This window comes from Halyomorpha halys, unplaced genomic scaffold (genome assembly GCF_000696795.3).
Source record: "Halyomorpha halys isolate HHAL.00 unplaced genomic scaffold, Hhal_1.1 Scaffold39.1, whole genome shotgun sequence".
NCBI lineage: Eukaryota > Metazoa > Arthropoda > Insecta > Hemiptera > Pentatomidae > Halyomorpha > Halyomorpha halys.
In genome coordinates, this window is record NW_027109179.1 from 1,495,767 (window position 1) to 1,518,928 (window position 23,162).

Below are 23,162 nucleotides of genomic sequence, written 5' to 3' on the forward strand. Positions count from 1 at the left end.
AAAAGTCATAAACCATTTTATAGCACATTAAACTAACAATTATTTAAGTAATAATAGACATCTGTATAGATTCCTCACTATAAATTCACTCACTACTGATTTTTCAGTATTTGTTTTTGAAATATTGCTTTTAAAAAATTGTATCTCGGGAACAATCGAACGTAAACAGTTCTGTTAAGGCTCATATTTTAGAAAATTTACTTTACATTAAATGATGTTATATTAGATTTTCTTGTGTTGTAAGTAGTTTTGATGATATAGAGCTCCGAATGAAAATTTATTTTTTTAAACATTTTAAAACAACCGCCATTTTGTATTCCCCCTGACAATACTTGGCAGACTCATCAATTTTAATTAGTAATTTTACGTAGTTTTCATTACAGTAAAAAAAATTAGGGTGAAATAACTGACTTTTTTCTCCTGTTAGTACTAATACTAGAGTCGCAAGGGGAGCCGAATGGGAGGAGGGGAGAGCTATAGCACACAGCTGCCAGTCAGTAGTCATGTTGCTGTGGTTGGTGTTGTGCGCACTCCTCCCGGCCTCTTCGGCGGATCTCGAGTTGTCGTCCCGGGTCTCCGGAGATGTCGTCGTCTTCACTCTGGCCGCTAGGACCAGAGGTTACATCGCCGTTGGTTTCTCCCTTAATGGGAGGCTCCCCGGATCCGATATACTTGTTGGTTGGGTAGACGATTCCTCTGGAGAAGGAAGAATTCTGGTAAGTACAATTAAATGTTTTAAATTTGATATTTTATAAATGAAAACCTGTTCGTTTTTTTTTAATAATTAAAAAAAAAGGAAATTATTTCAAAATATATTTGATAGCTTGATAGCAAAATATGATGATAGCTTTATATGTGATGCCTCGAAAATCAGTAAAAAGTTATTGACTTTGAAACAAGGGATGATCACAATTTCAAAGCAAGGTGGTACCTAAAAGTATCAGATATTTGGTTGTTTTAAACATTACATGCTAACTAAAAAAGTAATTGAATACAATCGGCAAAGCTGTTAAATATAAAATAAAATAAAAAATTGATTAATCCGTCATATAAAGTTGGGAGCGAGGTGGCTCAGTAGTAAGGCACTGTGCTGGAAGGACTCGCGTTCGAATCAGGGTGAATTTTTATTTAGATAATTCTGTTACTGTAGCCGTGAGTCAAGACTGTTGGTTCGCGAGCCCTCCGGGGTCTATCTAGCCTCATAAAGTGGATACCATTAATTGGGGAAAAATCTAGCAGTCAAGCGTGATTCTTACCGAATCTTCTCCTTGCAACACCTTTGGTCTAGTAACAGAACTTACAAAGTACTGCACCCCTGATTCTTCATGGGTCACAGTGGTACAATTTTATTTATTTATAAGTGCAAAGTATTCTACTGATACGAGATATATAGAGTGATACTGTTAATAGTCACTATTGTTTTTTTATGAATTAAAATGGTATTGTTAACTTTTTTCGAACAAAATATCAGATATAAGCCATTTAAATGCAACTGTTAATGCAATGTTAAGTTACTATCTGAAATAAAAACTAAGAAAAATCTAGTGCCGTGGGCTATCAAACAACTTTCACTCACCACCGTAGTTTGTATCCGTGATCACCGCTCATTTCAAATTCGACAAAACGTTTTTATTATAAACGATGCTTATACTTCTCCTAACTATATTTATATTTCTTTTTAGTAAAAAAATATACTAATACTATACTTCTGTGATTCCATGGATGTTATGGCAACAGTAAAAAAGTTATGACTTTCGTCATACTAACCTTGGGATTTTCTTCTTTACAGAATTATCAAATTCATTAATATTTTTAATATGAAAAACAATGGTAGATGGTTAATTATTTCAAATAAACAAAATCAAAGGTTCTTTAGAGGGAGGTCTTGGCATTTATTCAATGAAGTTTAGAACCTAGCTGATTTTAAATAAACCTCGATTGTACATTGATATGATGAGTTTGATAAAAATCGTTAGATCTTTTTTTTTTTTTTTTAGAAAATCGATTCTGAAAAGTTACCATTCCAGCGAATCCATCCATTGATAGAAAAAGTTACTGTCACACCCCAGGCATATACCGAACTTAAATAAGCAATTTCAGGTTCGTGCAAAAAAGCTAGCCTGAGAACAAACAAACGTCATTTTGCAGGAGTTAGTTATTTATACTCAGAGAGGGGAGGAAGGGGGGTCAAAAGCGTGTATTTTTGTTAAATACTGAAATTAGAAATTTTTCACGATCGCAATACTTCTCCTAACTCTATATCCCATATATAGCTGAGTAAGTGAAATTAAAATATTATTCCTATTATACATAAGATCATATCAATTCTTGATTTCGACGAACGAAATTTTGAATATACTAACACAAAAATTAAATTTGAAACAATCTACGAATGTTCTGAAGCATTTATCATATTTACTAATTGTATTTTTTTTTTTTTATACAGTTGTATTAAATTACATTAAGTAAATAAAAACAAAACAAAAATTTTGATGTTTTGTTCTAGATTGGTATTATTTACCAATTATAATAAAAGATATCCATTTGCCACAACATTCTTTATTAATTAATTCATTATCAAACGTTTCGGCCCACCTCATATTAATTACTAAAACGTTGTAGGTCATTCTTCCCATGTCTAACATACGATAAAATCATATAGTCAAGGAACCTATATTTGTCAACTATTTCATTTAGTACTCTTTTATTTGCAAATTTTGTCATAATACTATCAACTAACTTACGTTAATATCTGACAGTGTGCTATTGATAAGGTAGTTGATAGTCCTAGTGTAACAAAATTTGCAAATAAAAGAATACTAAATGAAATAGTAGACAAATATAAGTATAACTGACTGTATTATATTAGACGTAACAGAATAGTGATTAATGTGAGGCGATAAAAGTAAAATCAAGATTGTCCTTGAATGGCCGAATTGGACGTAACGTAGGATATTTAAAAGGAATTAACTAAGAATGTCATTGCTAAATGGATATATTTTATTATAATCGATAAATAAAACCAATCAAGAACAAGAAATAAAAAAAATATATAAAAAATAAATATGGTATAAAATTGCTTAATTTGTTTTTAAATATATACTTTGTAGGGAGAGATCGAAATTTTACTAAATTCAGTTCATCTTTTAGTCATGCAATCGTCAAATATCTTTCCTAATGAGTTTATTAACATTTTTCTTAACGTTTCAAAATAGTGCAAACTTTTTTTTTAATATTTATTGTTTGCGTAAAAAAAAAAAAAAATGCTATTTTTATGTTTTCGTGGTTTCCATAATTGTATTGGCAATATTTAAAAGTTATGACTATCGTTATTACAACTCTGGAAACAAGAAACAATTAATTTTCCTTTAATTGATTTTTTATGATTTATGTCATTTTAATTAATTATTTGGTACATTAATAATTATTTCAAATGTTTTATTTATTTTAGAAATATTCATGACTTTGTGTTAAAGCATTCATTGATAACTGGGAATTTTTTCTGTTATTTTTTTTAATTGTTCTCATTAATTTAAAATAATTATGCTTTTTTCATTTTTTTTTCTATCTCAACAACTTATTGCTATTTTTTTTTATACCATGCTTTTCTTTAAAGCTAGATGAATACATTTTGTTGAAATTAATAAATCATATTTAATATTATTACTGGAAGATCCCTGATTTACCGTGTGTAATAATAAAAGAAATATGTTCCGGGTAAAAAAAACAAAACAACTCAAATAGTTATAAAACTATTTAATGTGAACCAATGTTTGGCCCCACGTTGCAGGGCTTCATCTGGGCTAAAAAAGATACAAACACTTAAATAAATGATGATGGATCTATTTAGTTTTATTTCATTTAAGTGTGTGTATCTTTTTTATCATTGATGAAGCCCGGCAACGTGGGACGAAACGTTAGCTCACATTAAATACTTTTATGAATATTTTAATTTTTTTTTCTTTGACCGAACCCGGAGCATCTTCCTTTTATAATTATTATTACGTTAGATGTTCATTAATAAATCTATAATTAATTTAAGGAATTTTCGATGCAAGATTTTATTTTATTTACTTTATTGTTATTATTTACCTTATCATTTCGGTTAGTGATGGAATAAATTTATTTTCACACTTCATTATTCAGCAGTGTGAGCCTAAAAACGTTTGTCTAAATCCGAACAGGCGTAAACATGAGCAGGCTCTGTTGTGACCCTGAAACTAATCTGGCGTCCGATCTGCGAAGAGTGAAGACGCTGCGGAGATAGATAGCTCGAAGGAGACCTTGGTTTAAAATAACCAAGTTCTCGTACCGAATTATGTTTGTGATTTTAACAACTCAATAAAAAACATACAACAGGTATACAGGAACTTAGCCAGTAAAATCCCATACAAACATTTGTTTACTGTATCTTCGCTTATTTAAAGACTTGAACTAATTTGATTAAGATAATTATTATTGCTTATTTTTATTATTTGGGTTAGATTTAGGTTCTATAAAATTTAATTTTCTTTAAAAATCTAAAAAGCAAATACGGTATAAATAAATAGAAAATTATGAGTTGCATTCCATTTGCAACGACTAAAGGAATTTCCGAAACGCTGTAAATCCAGGTTCTAACTTCTTTGGCGATCGTAATTGAAAATTGAAAAAAAAAAAAAAATGAAATAAAGGAAATTCTGCAAAAGAATCAAAATATTGCACAAAGAAACAAATGTACATATAATTATTAATATTATGTATAAGTATATAGAGATAAAGTATAGGTTAGTAATGTTAGAAAAAAAATTAAACTAATAAAATTTTATAAAAGGTTAAATATTAGAGAAAATATGCAAAATTAATTGTTACAAAATAAATGAATCAAATAAAATATCTTTGACTAAACAGTAAAAATATTTCATGAACAACAAATACCTCCTCGGTGAAACAATTTTTATTATTATTTATTTATTTATTTAATGTAATTTACAACTGTACAAAATAATACAATAAGTAAATATGTTGTATGTTTCATATACACTTGAAAATCTTGGAAAGGAACCACCCATTGGTGGTATTTCAAACATTAATTTAAATTAGAAGGTCTCGTGGCCATCTTCTTTTCAGAAGCCTCGGAGGATTATCAGGGATTATTAAGGATGAAAGATTAAGAATTAATGGGTTAGGATGGTTAATGAGTTTGGAATGAAAAGACGCATATCTGTTTTGGGCCAAATCTGCAACGAATGGGATGTTAGGGTCATGTGAATGAGTTTATTTGCAACGTAATAAGGAGCATCAAGGATTTTGGATTTTATGGATTGTATGCGGGAGGAATTTGATGGTTTAGTGGAGCCCCAGAGCTCAATTCCATATGTCCAAATTGGTCTAATTATCATAGTGTATACTAATTTTTTGTAGTGAATGGGAAGTTTAGAGCGTTTGTCAAGTAAGTGTTGTAGCTATCGGAATCTACGAGTCGTTTTAGTCTTGTGTGTGGATTCTAAGTAAGTCTCTTGTCAAGATGGAGTCCTAAGTATCGAATCTGTTCAACAGGCGTTAGTGGTCAGTGAAAAAAATAAAGTCTATTTATCGGACCAGTTAATGAAGGCCGTAGATGTAGATGGTAAGATAATGACGACTGTAATAGATCGCAGTCATAAATAGACGGTGTGCGGTGTAACAGGTTGTGGAGGGGCCTAAAAGTCTACTTTTCATACAAACATAAGAGATGTTACTATATCATATTAACATATGAGATCCAACATCCTGCCATAAACAGAGCTTAATGCCTTTATTGCAAACAAACAGTGCTCAGTCCCTTACTTACAATATATCATTACACTACATTACATTAACAAAATTCAATTAAATAAATCCATTCTTCTTCGTGTAAAAACAAATAAAAAATTTTCAATCTTCAATATGATATAAAGGAAAAGAAATTAAAAAAATAAAATGTTTATGAGCGTAAACATGAGTTATTATAGTATTTTACTGTACGGTATTTGGATTTCCACCGTGCCCAACCATGGCTCTCCCTAGAGCAACAGAGAACAGCTGCAGCTACAACAAAGCAGGGGAGAGGGAATCAGCGATCTTTTGTGATAGCACCTATGAGGTGCCTCTGGGGTTAGCGACAATAGAACCTGGGCAAGGTTTAAATTGGGACGGTGTTAGGCCGTGTTCTTTAATTTCTTGAGTAAATCAATTCTAAAGTAATTCTTTCTCCATTTCTCTCTGTCTTGCAAAAGGATTCACCAAGTTCTTGTTCCCAGAAATGTCTGGGGATCGGAGAATATTCTCTAAACCTCCAGCAATTTGGGTAAATCCGATCAAATTGCTGGTAAATCGTAGATTCTCTTTTCCCCATATAACTAGTTAAAGATACGCCGTTTCTAATTAAATGTTGATATGATATTTGATTAGAAGTTAATTAAGAGCGAAATAAATTGATTGAATTTTATATTTGCTTTATTTTAAATACTTTACTATTGTACATGTCAATAAATACAATTTTTGTGGTTTATAAAATATTTTAAAACAGCTACCACTTCAGCGAACTATAAATTTTGTAACGTAGTTCAGTCCTTTTTTTTTTTTTAGCAGTTAAACCAATGTTTTCCAGCCGGGGATGCCCGATGTTACCGAAATATAATTTTACGATATAAAAAATATATGTCAAATCCAAAAAGGTTGCAAAAAGTGGGACTCATAACAAAGTTTATTTTTCTTACATTTTTGTGTTCTGAACTAATTTTGTTTTTGAGATTGCATAATCTAATTTTTTCATAAATAAATAAATAAGTAATAAATTAACAAATAAATGAATATATTTGACGTTCGAAATAATGTTTAAAAAAATGACAACCTGTATTACTGGATCTAACCAACTCACCTGTAGTGTTTAGGGTTAGTGTTCATTTTGAAAAGAAAATAAACAACATAAAAATCGAACAATACTATTTATAAATCACTAAATATAATGCCAGTTTTTACTGTATTCTTCAAAACTTGCAGTTTTATTAATAATAACAGATATCATCCAAAAAGACTCAACCTTCTTTATTAAAACATATTACATGTCCTACGTTTTGGTCGATCTGGCCATTATCTAGGACAATATAATAAAATAACAGTTTTAATTATAACTTATTATTAGCAGTATTAAACTCATTATTAATAATAACTTGCATTACTTAATTTTAGTTTCAAAACCTCACATTAATTTATAAAACTTTGCAGGGTTTTATGCAAAATAAACCGACAAAATACAACCAAAAATAGAAAACGTATTTCTTTACTAATAAATTATCATCATTCTATGTTTTAATTTATCTATATTCGTCATTATAAAATTTAATAATAAATTATATCCTTCACAATTTTTGTATTATACTATTATTAACTTATCACAACAATATTGAGTGAGAAAACAGTGCGGCTGTGATATTAAACTTAAGGTAGGCAAATTATAGTAATTAATATATTTGATACTATCGATAGCAAGTTGTAATTAAAGCTGTTATTTTGTTAGATTGTCCTTCATGATGGCCGGATTGGCCGAAACGTTGGACGTGTAATATGTTTTAATGAAGAAGGTTGAGACTTTTTGGATAATTTTTGTCATTATTAATTAAATATAATTTCAATTGCAAAGGAGAGTAGTAACAGAAAAATATTATGAATCCTTACAAAAATTCTTAATAGGTGCAAAAAAAGGAATTGATTGGATTGAAGCCTCCTTGGTACGAAGCGCTAGACGCCGACGGGTAGTGGGCACAGGTCCAAGTTCACATTGGAGTTCTTCCAGTGCCAAGAGTTCTTCAACTTTTAGGATCAACTTAAAACAGAATGGAATTTCTTAAGGCTTTTAACTTTTTCCTGCTTGGAAAGTATATTATATATGGAATACATGGAGAAATAATACTATATACAAATAAACTAAGCCTCTAGGAAATAATTTTTTATCGTGTATTTCTACAAATAATATCAAGTTAAGTCCCAACAGTTAATTTTCTATTTGAAGTCTTATGCGAAAATTTTCAAAATGAGCTTCGAACTTTCCATAAGATTTTTGATCGTTGTCTGTACTCAAAATGTTCTATGATTTGAGAAGCATTAAAGTTTGATTGAAGCGTTGAAAAGAACATGAAAAGTAATTTTCGCCAGGCTTCTATAAACCTCAGGATTGCAAAGAGACAGTTTATTTGAGAATAAATGAATACCAACATAAACTTACCAAGATCAAGTAAGATGAGGCTTGAAGTAAACAATTAACACTTGAAACTACATAAAGAACTGGCACTAAAATCATTTTTATCACTTTGTTTTGTATTGTGATGCAAAAACTAACATGTCCGTATGTTCAATAGTATAAAAATCTTTAAGTAAGTTATTGTTAGCAGAGGTGATTACTACCTACTGCAGTGGCAACCTCTTTGGATTAGAGATAACAGTGTTTGTGTCTATGTTACCTGTCGTAAGCAGTTGACCAGTTTATTTATTCACCTATCTTCAGTCTGTTTGTCCTATTTTCATCTATTTCACCCTCTTCTCCTATCTTCAGGATAATTCATTTGAAATTCCACCATCCTAAAAATTATATACTGCCATTTGCCTTTTTTTATAAAATACATATTTTTTCATACTTAGTCCTACTCTGCTATGAATTAGTTAGTTGTTTAATGTTAAAAAAGCAGAGCCGGCATTGCTAGTATATATACGCTTTTTATATTCATTAATTGTTGAAACATAAACGGCAACAGCTAACTTCGCTGTATAATCAAAAATACTGGACCGATTTCGGCGATTTTTTCTTATTCCTTTAAACAATTTGATTATCTATGATATTGGAAATGAGTTATGAATGATGAATCGAATCCGATACATGCCGAAACTAAGCAATATTAACCAAAACTTATTGAATAAAGTATTTGATATTGTGACAGGGGACTCACTTATTTTATTTTTATACCAGATCGGCCTGGTGGGCCTTACATGGTTGATATAACTTATATTATATATATATTTTTAACAGTAGATTATGAGGGGGTATAGTCATACAAATGACACCCCTAACTATATAAAATGTTCTTATTAAAAGAAAAAAAAATAATAACAAAATAAATAGATAAGAATAATGCTTCTTAATAAAAGAGGAAAGTAAAATTAATAACAAAAAATAATGATATTGATACACTTAAATAAAAAAAACAATTGTCTTCTAATAGTAAAAAGAAAAAAGTTAATTTGTAAAAGGGAAGAAAAAAGAAAAGAGAGAAAAAAATAATAATAATAATGAATAAATAAAATGAATAATAATAATAATAAATAGAGGTAGTGTGACTATGAATTAATTTTATATTTATTAAAAATTTATAAAAGAATGTCCTGCAGCAGTCTGGGCTTCAGTCTTCGGGTTGAGGTTGGGTTTCCCAGGTTGTAGGTCACTGCCCCTTTAACTGTCGGCAACTGGTAGTGGAACTTCTTGAACCTTTTGTTGATATAATCCTCTATTGCCTCCATTTGTAATTTGCGATGCAATTGGCTATTTCTTATGAACCAAGGAGCATTAACTGCGATTCTTGACAGGGGACTCAAAGAAAAATATTGGAGAGCTTAGGAATGTTTGACACGATACTAATCAATAGCTATACCCCAACAAGTTCTGAGGACTGCTTACTTCCTGACATGCAACTCGTTCGGTCCAGAGAGTGGTACCATTGGCCAGCGTAACGTTTTGCTTTTCAATGCCTGGAAACTTGTGAAGCGTTGTGGTAACGTTGAAAGATTTCTGCTTTTTCGATTATTGACTATTGATTAGAATATAGCTGCTTTTTCGATTATTGACTCTTGGTTAGTATATAGCTGCTTTTTCGACTATTGACTGTTGATTAGTATATAGCTGCTTTTTCGATTATTGACTGTTGATTAGTATATAGCTGCTTTTTCGATTATTGACTATTGACTAGCCCAACTACGACTCTCCGGTAAATATGCAATTACTTTAAGTATATGTCCACATAAATTTACTCTGGACACGCAGAAGCATTGTCCAGCTTGTGATGGAACGGCATTGAAGGATTGTTTCCATTTTTTGATAAATTGCCCCATATATCATTAGAACCGAATCCGATACACGCCGAAACTAAGCAATATTAACCAAAACTTGAGTGAATTTTTTGTCTGTACCCTAACAATTGGATCTTAAACTTGTTTTTATACATGTTTTTTTTTTTCCTACGCCAAAGGAGGCATTTCTGCCATTTTCGAACAACCCAGTATAATTTAGCTTTGAGTTTTTATGTAACACAAAACCTTTTACTTTGAACTGGATATCTAACTTCACAATTGGATGTATATATGTTTAAATATTATTAAATGTGTAATGACGTTTGTTTTTTTTTTTTACTCTGACGAATGTAGATAACCCAATTTTGGCATATTCTTTGTTGTTACTTTATATTAATGATTTTTAACTCACTATTTTTGTAAAACTACTACAATGATTATTTAATTATGCATTTTATAGGCTGACTTTATTTGTATGGGGGTCGCAACATAAACAAATAATTAAATTATAATTATTAGTATTACATTAAATTTAAAAACACAAAATTATAAATTAACTTTCTTATATCCAAACTAATAAGAGATCATTACAGTCAAAATTATATTTGTGGCTTGGCATAACTTATGTCCGAATTCCAGACCTAAAAAAAAACTTTATTTCAAAAACGGTGCAAGGAATCCCTAAATGGGCTGTCGGAATGAATGAAAAATCTAAAATGGAAGATTTAATTGCAAGGTTAGGACAGATGTATTACAATAACAGTATTTAATAGCTTGTAGCTATCGATATTATAAATTCATACTGGCATTGATACCGCTACATCCGTTTCTCTTATAAAAAAAAATTGATACGATGTGTCGCTGAATTAATGAATATCATGAACCGGTTCTGTCGAATATAACCAAAAAAGTTTCTCTCTTATTTATTATATATTTTTCAAGCCATAATTATCATCCATACTCTAGAAAGAACAGATTTAACTGATTCGAAACATAGAGAGCAGTGTGGGAACCAAATCTTTCTCGGCGATGGAATTGCAATCTGTGATGATGAGTGCAGCATAGACCGGTTTGGACGCACTGTCTCATTCTGTGAGGTATAGATCAACTGTCGAATCCGTTAGTATGAGGCATCAAAATATTATGATGAGTTAAATTACGGACGATTTTTATATAATCTTTCCAACGTATTTAGAATGGTATTTACTGTTTAAATAAATCAATTGGTATCCATGTTAAGTTTCTACACTCTATATAATTTTTTTAACGGTCCGACATTCTCAAGTAGAATCTAACAATTAACAGCTTTTATTATACTTTCATTTGTAACAATTTTAACAACAACTTTATTATTCATAATTTACCATACCTAGTATAAAGATTTACACCTCACATCCAATTAATTAAAAACTTTTTGCAGGCTATTCAGCCCACATCATTAATTACATACCAAATCACCTTATAGAACAATAAATTAATAAGGAATCATATTAATTAATAATAAGCTTGCCTTAGGTTATGTCTAGTTACGTATTTATTTCACAATTTCATTAATTTAGAAAACTTTTTAATTATAGATCAACGTAACACTATCTTTTATTTTCTTACTAACAAACTATTTTTAACCTTCCATACACTCAGGTCAGACTTATAATTAATTTATATAAAATTGCATTTTAATCTAAATTTTTATTTCTTTAATTATTAAAATTTATTAACTGTGAAGAGTAACATTAAATATACCCACATTTATCATAAATTATTTTTGTTTAAAATCTCTGCATTGTGTTGGTTCAAATTTCTTGTTTCTGTTTTAAAATTATATAATCAAAAATAATTAAATTGTCTAATAAGAAAAAATAACCTTAACTGGTGCAGTATCAACGATTATACAGCGATGTTAGCTGTTACCATTTACGTTACTATAGTAACCATCTTATCACTTCATCTATATATTAATTGATATCAAAGTTTCAAAAGTGTTAATGTGTAAACATCCTCAAATACAGCAATAACGAAGCATCGCCGGGTCAGATAGTGAAATTACGATCTTTTTAACTTTACAAATCAATTAACTAATTTATGACAAATAATTATGTGTAAACATAACTTGATTTGAAAAAAAATACTAATTTTAATATGTCGAAATTTGCGGTTATAATATGTAATATGTAATATCCACAATAAGCAAACTCCTCTGCTTTTTAACTTTACAAATCAATTAACTAATTTATGACAAATAATTATGTGTAAACATAACTTGATTTGAAAAAAAATACTAATTTTAATATGTCGAAATTTGCGGTTATAATATGTAATATGTAATATCCACAATAAGCAAACTCCTCTGCTTTTTAACTTTACGTTAATACATCACGTTAATACAACTGTTGGAAAATTTAATATATGACCTTTTACCTATATTACGCCAATATAATATGTACTCAATTTAACAAAAAAAAAATAACCAAAAACATTTTATTTTATATCTCCTGTTCTAATTTTTTTAATTAGATTCGGTTTGTGCAGTTTATAGAGCCCTAAAGCACTCCCACGTTTAGTACAGACTGGTTGTGTCCTGTTAAAGTTATTTTGTATTTTATTTTTTAAAAGAAATCAAAGACCAATTCTTTAGGTACTAAATCTTTTACCACACTTCGACATGTAAATCAACATGATGGATAAATAAATTATCAATGAATAAAAAAAAAAATGAATAAATCGGACCAATATTAACGATTATATAGCTATTAGCATTTATGTTACTATTGTAACCGTCTTATCATTTCTTCTATATATTAATTGATATTTATACCATTAAATGACAAAATAATTATACATAAATGATAAAATTTATATATATACATCCTCAAATAAAGCAATAGCGAAGCATTGCCGGATCTGCTAGAAATATATTTTTAGCAGACCCGGCAATGCTTAAAATTATTTCGTCTTCATCTAATATCACCTAACCTTCGGTATTCCTTGAAATCAATAATAACAATTAATAAATAAAATAATGCATCGTACAATTACTAACATCCTTAACCTTGGCAAACAGCTGAAAGCCATGACTCCCAAGATCCCAAGAGGAACAGCTGCATACGGGCCATTAGTGGATTAACGGGCACTTCTCCTTATCGCCCGCTTCGATTCATTTTTTATTATATTTTTTGCTGTCTCCTGCTTGTTAATTTGAACAACTCGAAAAGCTATAACTTCTTTAATACTGGAATTCTTCTAAAAAAAATTATGTTGTCAGTAGATCATAAAGGATGTTAAGAATGTGACCTTTATTTTTGCCGAAAAGGAAGCTTTTGGTTAATTATCTAAAATTTTCATAGTTAATATTTTTTATAATTTGAAAATCGAAAAAGATCAATTATCTCAAATAAAAAAAATTTAAAGTTCCTTTAGTGGAATTTTGTTTTTAAGAATTCCATACTTAAGCCCTGTTAAACCATTCCAATATAGTTATACCTAGCTGATACTGAAGATAGTTTTACATTGATATACGAAGTTAAATCGAAATAGACCCGTTTTTGATTAAATATGTATAATCGATTCTATAAAATGGCACTTTCGAGTGAGTCGATTTTATCGAAAACGTTACTGTCACATCCCAGACATACACTTCCCTTCAGTATTTAATCTAAGCTTCGAACGACTTTTCGTTTTTAAGCTAAATTGTTCACATACACACAGGTTAATTTGCAAGATTCGTTTTTTTCGGACTTGTGCGACCTCAAAAGGTGTATATCCTTCGAAAACTCGAAATAATTTTTTGTGCAATAGCTAAAACTGCTTACTTCTCCTTATTATATAATTCATATATTGACAAGTGAATATTAGATCACTTTTTTTTTTCTTAGCTAATTATTAAACACTAAAATACCCGCTATTCCCGTTCCCGTTCGTCAGATTTATACACAAGGGCTCACGGAACCACTGCTTTCGATTGATCGTTCATTATTCCATCCTCATTCCTATTAGTACAAGAGCCTAAGAGGAGAAAAAAGGCAGTAATCTCACCCCAATGTTTGATTACTTTAGTGAAAACTATGTATAATTACTAGTCAAAACTGATGAGTGTCAAGTATAAGTAGGGGGAATAAAAAATAGCGGCTGTTTCAAAACTTGAAAAATAATTAATTTTTTATTCGGAGCTCTATATTTTTAGAACTACCAACAACAATAGAAAATCTAAGAGGGCATCATTTAAAGTAAAGTAAATTTGCTAAAATGTAAGCCCTAATAGTTAAATAGTTCTCGAGATATGGCTTTTTAAAAAACAACATGTCATAAAAATGTTGTATAGAACGAACTGAGAGATCAGCAGTTAGTGAATTTATTTTGATAAATCAATATCTCAAAAACCATTTGACGTAGAGATGTCTATTAGCATTCAAATTAAAGCTAGTTTAATCCACATTATTTTTATCATTTCAAGAATAGAGGCTTATTTCCCTATTTAACCATACTTCATTCATTTTTAAATTCATCAAATACAACCCCCCCTCCACTTGTTACAACCACCAGCGATACCATTAAATTACAACTAATTTGGGTAGTAATTCCCAATATTTATCCTGAGGAATATATAAAATCAATATCAAATAATTAATACACAGAAATAAATAAATGTATTGGTCTAGTAACAACTAATGATTTCTCATCCATTTTTAATATTGTCTATTGCCTGACTGATCGTTATGATGTACAGTAGCAACTCCACACAGTTGAGCTGCCGCTTGCAATTTTTTTTTCGAGTCCCTCCTTGATCGGTAAATATTTATTATTTTTTTATCGATCTATTTATACCAAACATAACGATCCGAATCCTATCGTCTTTGGCGCCAGCCTTCCTAACCCAACAGCAAACGACTGAACTCCACAAGAAAGAGTCCGGACGACATTAAATGGTGCTGGGAATGCGCCCGGACGAGAGGTCGTACATATGTAAACAGAAGGGTGACAGCCAGTCCCGATTTAGTATTCTGTTGGAGTGCAGCGTACCTGGACTGCCACGGCTCCCAAGGCTTAGAAAACACATCTCTGGGTCGAGTGCCTTCATTGTTTCGTGTTCCCTCAGGATAATGTAAAAGAGAGGAATAGGAGTAAGAACATTTTTATCCCAATGGTTTTGTTTGGAAAACTCGAATACTGCGTCGTGTATACGAATAAGTCCACGAGACTCCTAAAATAATCAAACAAACCATCAATCGGAATGATAAGCCCCCCCCCCCCCACGTATTGTCCATTACCCGTCTCTAACAGGCTTCCTCTCTAAGTCCCCTACTAATCAATTTCTTCATAAATAATAACCCAAAATTTAAAAAGGTTAATATAGCCCTGTTTGCTATGATACAGCGATTTACACCTCTTCATACCGTATGGACACGATGGTCAAAGGACTAAAATATATTTTAAAAAAACATCTAAATGCCTTTAAAAATGGGGATTAGTTTTAAATATTGATAAAACAGAAGCCATCATTACCGCGAAACGACTGACTATACTTCTATCGAACATAGATTTAAATAATATCCGTGTCCCTTTTGCCATAACTGTTATTTAACTTAATGTTAAGTATTTACTTAGGAGTCACTTTAGACAGCAAACTATTATTTAACCACGGCATCAATTTGGTATTGCCAGCACCAGAATGCCTGCCCCGTATGGAGCATTACTAGTTCAACTAACATAAAACAAATACCTAAGTATTCCAAAACAAATACCTCATAGCACAAGAGCCCAAGAGGAAAAAACAGTTATTTCTAGCACTTATAATCTTTACAACTACCAACAACAATAGAAAATATAAGAAAGCACCATTTAAAGTAGAAAAAGTTTTCTAAAATTTAAGCCCTGATAGAACTATTTACGTTCAATTGTTCTCGAGATATAGCTATTTAAAAAGCAACATTTCATAAAAATGTTGTGTAGAACGTACTGAAATATCAGTAGTTAGTTAATTTATTTTGAGAAATGTATATCTCAAGAACTATGTGACGTACAGATGTCTATTAACAATCAAATTAAAGTTAAATGAGCTATAAAGTAGTTTTTGACGTTTTTCGTAGGAGTAGTAGTTTTCATGAAAAATAAATGGATTTATTGTTGTTCGGACAAATTTTCATTTGCCAAATTTATATTCATATGTGAATATCATAAAAACTACTAGCCCTACTAGGATAAGTGTCATAAACTACTTTATAGTAAGTTAAATTTCCTTTATTTTGAGTATTGGGTGACATGTGCATCTTATGGGTCAGAGATATATTTTTTCTAAAATCCAACATTTTATACGCACATCTAGAAATTAATATTTTGTCAAATATCATGAAAACTACTACTCCTACAAAAGATAAACATTATTAACTATTTTCTAATAAATTGAACTAGCTTTAATTTGAGTGATGGCAGACATCTGTTAGTCCAATGGTTCCTGAAATAAAGTTTTTCATAAATACTTATTGTCCCAACAACTATAAATCAATTTATTTTAGCAAATATCATGAAAACCTCTATTCCTACGAAGGTAAATATCTTAGACTACTTTATAGTACATTAAACTAGCTTTGATTTGAATGCTAATAGACATCTGTACGTCACATGGTTCCCGAGATATAGATTTCTCAAAATAAATTAACTAACTACTAATCTATCAGTACATTTTTAAGAAATGTTACTTTTTAAAAAGCCATATCTCGAGAACTATTAAATGTAATAGCTCTATAATTTTAGCAAATTTATTCTACTTTAAATAATGTTCTTTTAGATTTTCTAGTGTTGTTGGTAGTTTTTAAGATAAAGAGCTCCGAATGAATAATTAACGTTTTTTTTTAAGTTTTGAAACAGCCGCCATTTTTTATTCCTCCTTCCTATACTTGGCAGACTCGTTAGTTTTGACTAGTAAATCAAAAATTGGGGTGAGATAACTGCCTTTTTTTCTTCCCGGTTGACTGCTCATCTAATGGCAGTAAACCGTTAACGTATAATGGGACTTTTATGCTGTTTTTCGCGGACCAACTTATTATTATGTAGTTGATTAGTGTTGAACTATTGAAATATTAAATTCTATATAATCTAAATAGGAATAATCTATGCAGGGCACACAGCCCCTCCTTAGAGCCATCTGCCGGTCTTATCTCCTACCGCTTATCAGTCATAGAGGTTAGGTCTGCCAAGCAGATCCCTCGGCACCAAATTGTAAAGCGTAATACAATCCAGATTATCTTCCATGAGTTATATAATATAGAGGTACCATCAAGTGGATAAGGGCTTACTGTTCGCGGGGAAATGATGTGGTCAGCACAAATTATGTGGTCAAGTCGGTTATTTATAAATTACTAGCTGACCCGGCTATGCTTCGCTATTGCTAGATTTGAATATATATATACATATATAAATTAAACGAATAAAAAAAAAATGTATATCTATTAATGTATTGAGATAATCGGGGGATACGTCCAAAAACTAACAAAAAATAGTTTTCAACTATATTTTTACCGACGTTTCACCACACATTGCAGGGCTTCATCAAGGAATATAGCACTGGAATGAGCTGTAGAATTATAGGGTTTTTTTTTAAGCCCGATAGAACTTGAAATTGTAAAAAATAACACAAAAAATTAAATTGTAATCAAAATTTTGTTTTTATTCGAAAGATCAATACGTGACATTAACATTTGAAAATGATTTCGGGCATATGGGCACCGCGGCTGTTCTTGACGAAGCGCATTCTGGCTGTTCTTGACGAAGCGCATTCTGTAAAATTGTGTTCAGCGATGAGGCGCATTTTTGGCTTAACGGGTTTGTTAATAAGCAAAATTGCCGCATATGGTCGTGCGATTTGACACCTCTCGATTATTTCCTGTGGGGCTACGTGAAGTCACTGGTTTATGCTGATAAACCAGCAACAATTGACGCCTTGGAGGCCAGCATTGTTCGTGTTATTCGTGACATACGGCCAGCAGTGCTCGAAAAAGTGGCCCAAAATTGGACGTCCAGAATGCGCTTCGTCAAGAACAGCCACGGTGCCCATATGCCCGAAATCATTTTCAAATGTTAATGTCACGTATTGATCTTTCGAATAAAAAAAAAATTTTGATTACAATTTAATTTTTTGTGTTATTTTTTACAATTTCAAGTTCTATCGGGCTTAAAAAAACACCCTATAGAAGCACTAGAAATAGCTCATTTTAGTGCTATATTTCAACACGACATCCTTGATGAGGGCCTGCAAAGTGTGGCGAAACGTCACTAAATAAATAAATTAAAACTATTTTATGTTCCTTTTGACCACACCCCTGACCATCTTAGTATTCTCTTACGGTCAATCATTTTCATATATATTATTAATTTTACGTTTTGGTTACATACATTTTAATTAATTTTTTATTAAATTCGAAATTCATTGCAATGTTCTTCGAAGTACAGTGTTTACGGTAACTTTATTTGGCATATATACGAACAAATTCTCTTGATCTCCCTAACCTGGAATCCTAACTAACAATAAAAAAAAACCCTTATAGATGCACAAAAAAAAATATTTTTTCGAATAACTTGAAAACTTCTGGAAGATTATAGTCACTAATTTGAAAGATAATGAAATTTTCTACAATATAATACTAAAATCATATAAATCTTACCTGTAATAGAAAATATTGGAACCATGTATAAGTAGTTTTTGAGATATGGTGATCAATGTTCAGTAAGTAAGTGGTATTTATAAGGATAATTTATTACTATGGCATCCTGCTTCGTATATTTACTGAATATACATGCATCTTTAGTATAAACCTTTGCTAAAACGTATCCGATTTCGATCATAATAGTTCTGTTTTGTAAAAACTTCCATTGTCTTTGAAATGAGTGACTATAATCACCCGAAAGATGTTAAGTTTTAGAGATATTTATATTTTTTAAGGTACCTATTATAAATTTTTTTTTTTAAACCGTGCGTTATAGCACACCTATAGCATAAGGATAACCAAAATGTTAACTTCAACTTTATGGGCATTATCGTTTTGAAAATACAGTAATCTCATTGATATATCTCACTCCTTTATTGTTAATGAGTGAGATGTTTCAGAAACGAAGAGCTAGCATTTATTATAAAGATAACAAATTATTAATCTACAAGATCATACCGAATCCTTTTCTTAACTTATCGACTTCAACTAAATATTTCTCTCTTTTGTTTTTAATCTCCGGGATAGTGATTCGAATTAACTTATTTTCTCCTTACTTTTTAAACGTATTTTTCCTCTATTGTTTATAAGTGTTCGGGATGTGGGCATATCAATCCAAAACAATCTAATAGACTCTGAGTAAAGTTTCGTTTAAGTTTTTTTTTTTTAATTATCTTGCATTTTTGGATTCTACGTATCTCGAAACGTAAAGTCTCAAGTTTTAAGAGTTGGAGAGGTCTAATAAATTATCTAGGGCGATTCAAACGAACATTATTAAAACAATAGACAAAGATGCTTGGGAATTTTGTAATTTTAGAATCCTATTTTAACGATCTAAAGAGGTTCACAAGATTTCAGAATAACCCATTACACAGTCCGCATACAATGCCTCCTTGGTAGAAGACGACTATTACAACTTAATTAATGAGTAGACATCGCTTTCTAGATAATTAGCTGAACGGAAATATTGATGTTTATATAAGCCGTTAGCGGAAGGAGGGGGATTACCACTTCCTCCGGAAGTCGGACATCTCCCACGAGTGGAGTGGTCTCATCTGTATGGCACTGACGTCTTGATCGATATCTACCATCTGGGTCCGGTACTTACTTAGGTATCTCGGAACATGGGTTTGTCTTACCTGGTTAGGCTCGAAGTCTTTGCACCGAGGTCTGAAGTCTTCACCTTAACAGTGGTGTCACAAGAATTACTGATATATGAGAGAAATATTGGATAAGTCTCTTAGTTTCGTTAAATTGAGAAGTGTTTCATAGAACAACATTTTTTTCAATTTTATAAATTTATTTTTCTTTTATAAACAACTTACTAGCTATAGTGATTAATTTACTTTCACTTACCGATGTGTGGAATATACAGCAGTATTGAAATCGTGAAAATTTTCAAACAAATGTTATGGTCACCTGTGTCTAAATAAACAAGATTTTATGTCTGTGGGAACGAGAACAACTCAAAAACAAAAAGTCCTACGAAATTGAAAATATATATATATAAGACGGGTATATGCCTGGCATAGTACAGTTACTTTTTCGAGCAAGGACCGTTTCAGTGGCTGGTAGCTGCAACGGTTTGAACCCGGCCTGGAGGTCGACTTTTATTTCTGTGGTGGTCCCACAGAGATGAAAATTTGGCCCCCTCAACTATGGTTAAAATACCTCCTGATAACCCCCATCTCTCTCCGTATGTCCGAAATGACTAGATCAGGGATCATATAAAAAAAAGTTACTTTTTCTATTGAACTGACAATCCGGATGTGTGACTATAGAATTGATTTTGCTTTCTACGTTTTAGTGATTTCCATGGTCGTTATAGCAATATTAAAAAATTTATAACTATTACATTTAATTTTTCCTTTAATTAATTATCAATTTTTTTTTATCATTTTAATTAGGTCGTTCGTAGCTCAGGTGGTTAGGCGCAGGTTTATCAATCTGAGATCTGCGGGCGGCGCCAGTTCGAATCCACCCTGGGGCATTGACTTTTTTCATTTAGTGGTGGTCCCACAAAAATGAAAAACTTGACTCCTCACTATGGTTCGAACAGGTTAGTCACCTGCTGATAACCCCCCGTCAGTCAAAAGCCTGTATAGGACTCCAATGGGAGTCTTGGGCCGAGGATAGTGAAAAATGAATCATTTTAATTTATTATTTAGTACATTAATAATTAATTCAAATGTCCTGTTGCTTTTTGTGCGATTCAGGACCTTGCGTTGAACATTCAACCTTTCACTAAAGCTTTCAATAATACTTAGTTAGTAGAATATTTTTATTTGATTGTTCTCGTTAATTAAATGATTAATAACTATGCTTTTTTTATTCAAAAATTTTTCTTATTTATAATACTTATTGTTATCTTTTTATACCAATATTTGCTTATATTTTCCTGAGTTTTCGTAGATTTCTCCAATGTTAATTTTTAGGTTAATATGTTTAAAGTGTTGTTATTATTATCATATGATAAGAAATCAAGAATTTATAATACAGTTTTTTACTTTCACTAACCCGTATACCTGAAATATAGGGTAAGGGGAAGGAAGTATCACGATCCAGAAAAATTTATAATTCCAGTCTTTAACGAAATACACGTTTTAGGTTCCACTGTAAATATGCAAATATGCTTGCAAGTCTTGCAAAATCGCGTGTGTGTTTTGTGCTAGTTTGTGAGCCTATCTGAAAAAACGAAAAATTGTACAAACCAGAAATATGCTTGGGATGGGAGAACTTTTTCGATAAATTCGAATGGCCGGAATCGCTACTTAAGGTATATTTTGATTTCTTCCAAGGCATATATTTTTAATTGTCTCTATTGCTCCCCATTAATCTAATTTTACTCTTCATTGTATTATACAATTTTATTTTTATTTATGGACTTATAAAATCTTACTTAAAACTTTCGGTACGTACATATAAAAAATAAAATAATAAAGACCGAAGTTGTAAATAAATAGAAATTTAGAATAAAATAATAGCCATGAGGAGATGATGGTCATGAGAGCGGTTGGCAAAGATACACGAATAAACAAAACTTATTATTTGCGCCGATGTTTTGACATGAATTTCAGCCCTCCATCAGGGTGAGACTTAGGCGTGAGGGTGAAGATTCCGTTAAAAGTCATATATAAAATAATAGTCGTGGAAGGAAAGTTTTAATTTTAATTATTTATTTAATGTAATTTACAACTGTACAAAATAATACAATAGGTAAATATGTAGTATGTTTCATATACACTTGAAAATCTTGGGAAGGAACCACCCATTGGTGGTACTTCAAACATTAATTTAAATTAGAAGGTCCCGTGGCCATCTTCTTTTCAGACACCTCGGAGGATTATCAGGGATTGTTAAGGATGAAAGATTAAGAATTAATGGGTTAGGATGGTTAAGGAGTTTGGAATGAAAAGACGCATATCTGTTTTGGGTCAAATCTGCAACGAATGGGATGTTAAGGTCTTTGTGAATGAGTTTATTTGTGACGTAACAATGAGCATCAAGGATTTTACGTAGGATTTTGGATTGTAACGATTGGATACGGGAAGAATTAATGGTTTGTTGGAGCCCCAGAGCTCAATTTCATATGTCCAAATTGGTCTGATTATCGTAGTGTATACTAATTTTTTGTAGTGAATGGGAAGTTTAGAGCGTTTGTCAAGTAAGTGTTGTAGCAATCGGAATCTACGAGCAGTTTCTTGTCGTTTCAGTCTTGTGAGTGGATTCCAAGTAAGTCTCTTGGAAGTAAAGTTAAAATAATAAATAAATAAGTTAAAAATAGATAATAAGTTGAAATAAATAAAAACGAATAAATAGGTTAAACAGAATGCCTGGGCTTAAACTACAAGGCTCAGGGCAAGGTACACACAAATAGTTAATTAATACTATTGTTAATTAACTCTTTAGAATACGTTTTGAACGTTATATTCTTTTAAAGAATTTCCAGAGTAGTGAATAATATCCTAGGACCCACCGCCCAACTGAAGAGTTTGAAAGGACCCCGGTATTATGGTTCAGTCACCCTCTAACAAAGGATGCTCCGCACGCATATGGGCTCATTATTACAAATTAATCTGCGGTTCGACATCCATTCAATGGGGAAAGGCCTAACGAATCGGTTGCTACCCCCTGCCTTACATTAGTATCTGGCGTTTGTGTTGAATGAGGGTCTTTATTTAACCAAGTGGTATGGCCCGCCCCGGGCGCGTTCAGATCCCAACACGAGATTGAGACAAGATGACAGGAGCAACATTTTTTTAAATAGGATGAACAATTTTTTTTTTAAATATTTACTAACACCTCCGTAAAACGGACATATTATCCTCCATTTCGGCGTCCAGTTCATTGATGTTTTATAATAGTATCTTTTATCTCTCAGATATGCATATACATACATATATATATATA

At 31.2% G+C, this 23,162-nt stretch overlaps 1 protein-coding gene across 1 annotated transcript in view; it reads left to right on the plus strand.

Moving 5' to 3' along the window:
- Window positions 1-503: 503 nt before the first annotated feature.
- LOC106687605 (MOXD1 homolog 1) overlaps window positions 504-23,162 on the plus strand; it is a 65,887-nt gene continuing 43,228 nt past the window's right edge. The window contains exon 1 of the mRNA XM_014431592.2: window positions 504-716. Coding sequence (XP_014287078.1) covers window positions 504-716 — 213 coding nt within the window. The remainder of the gene's footprint in view (window positions 717-23,162) is intronic.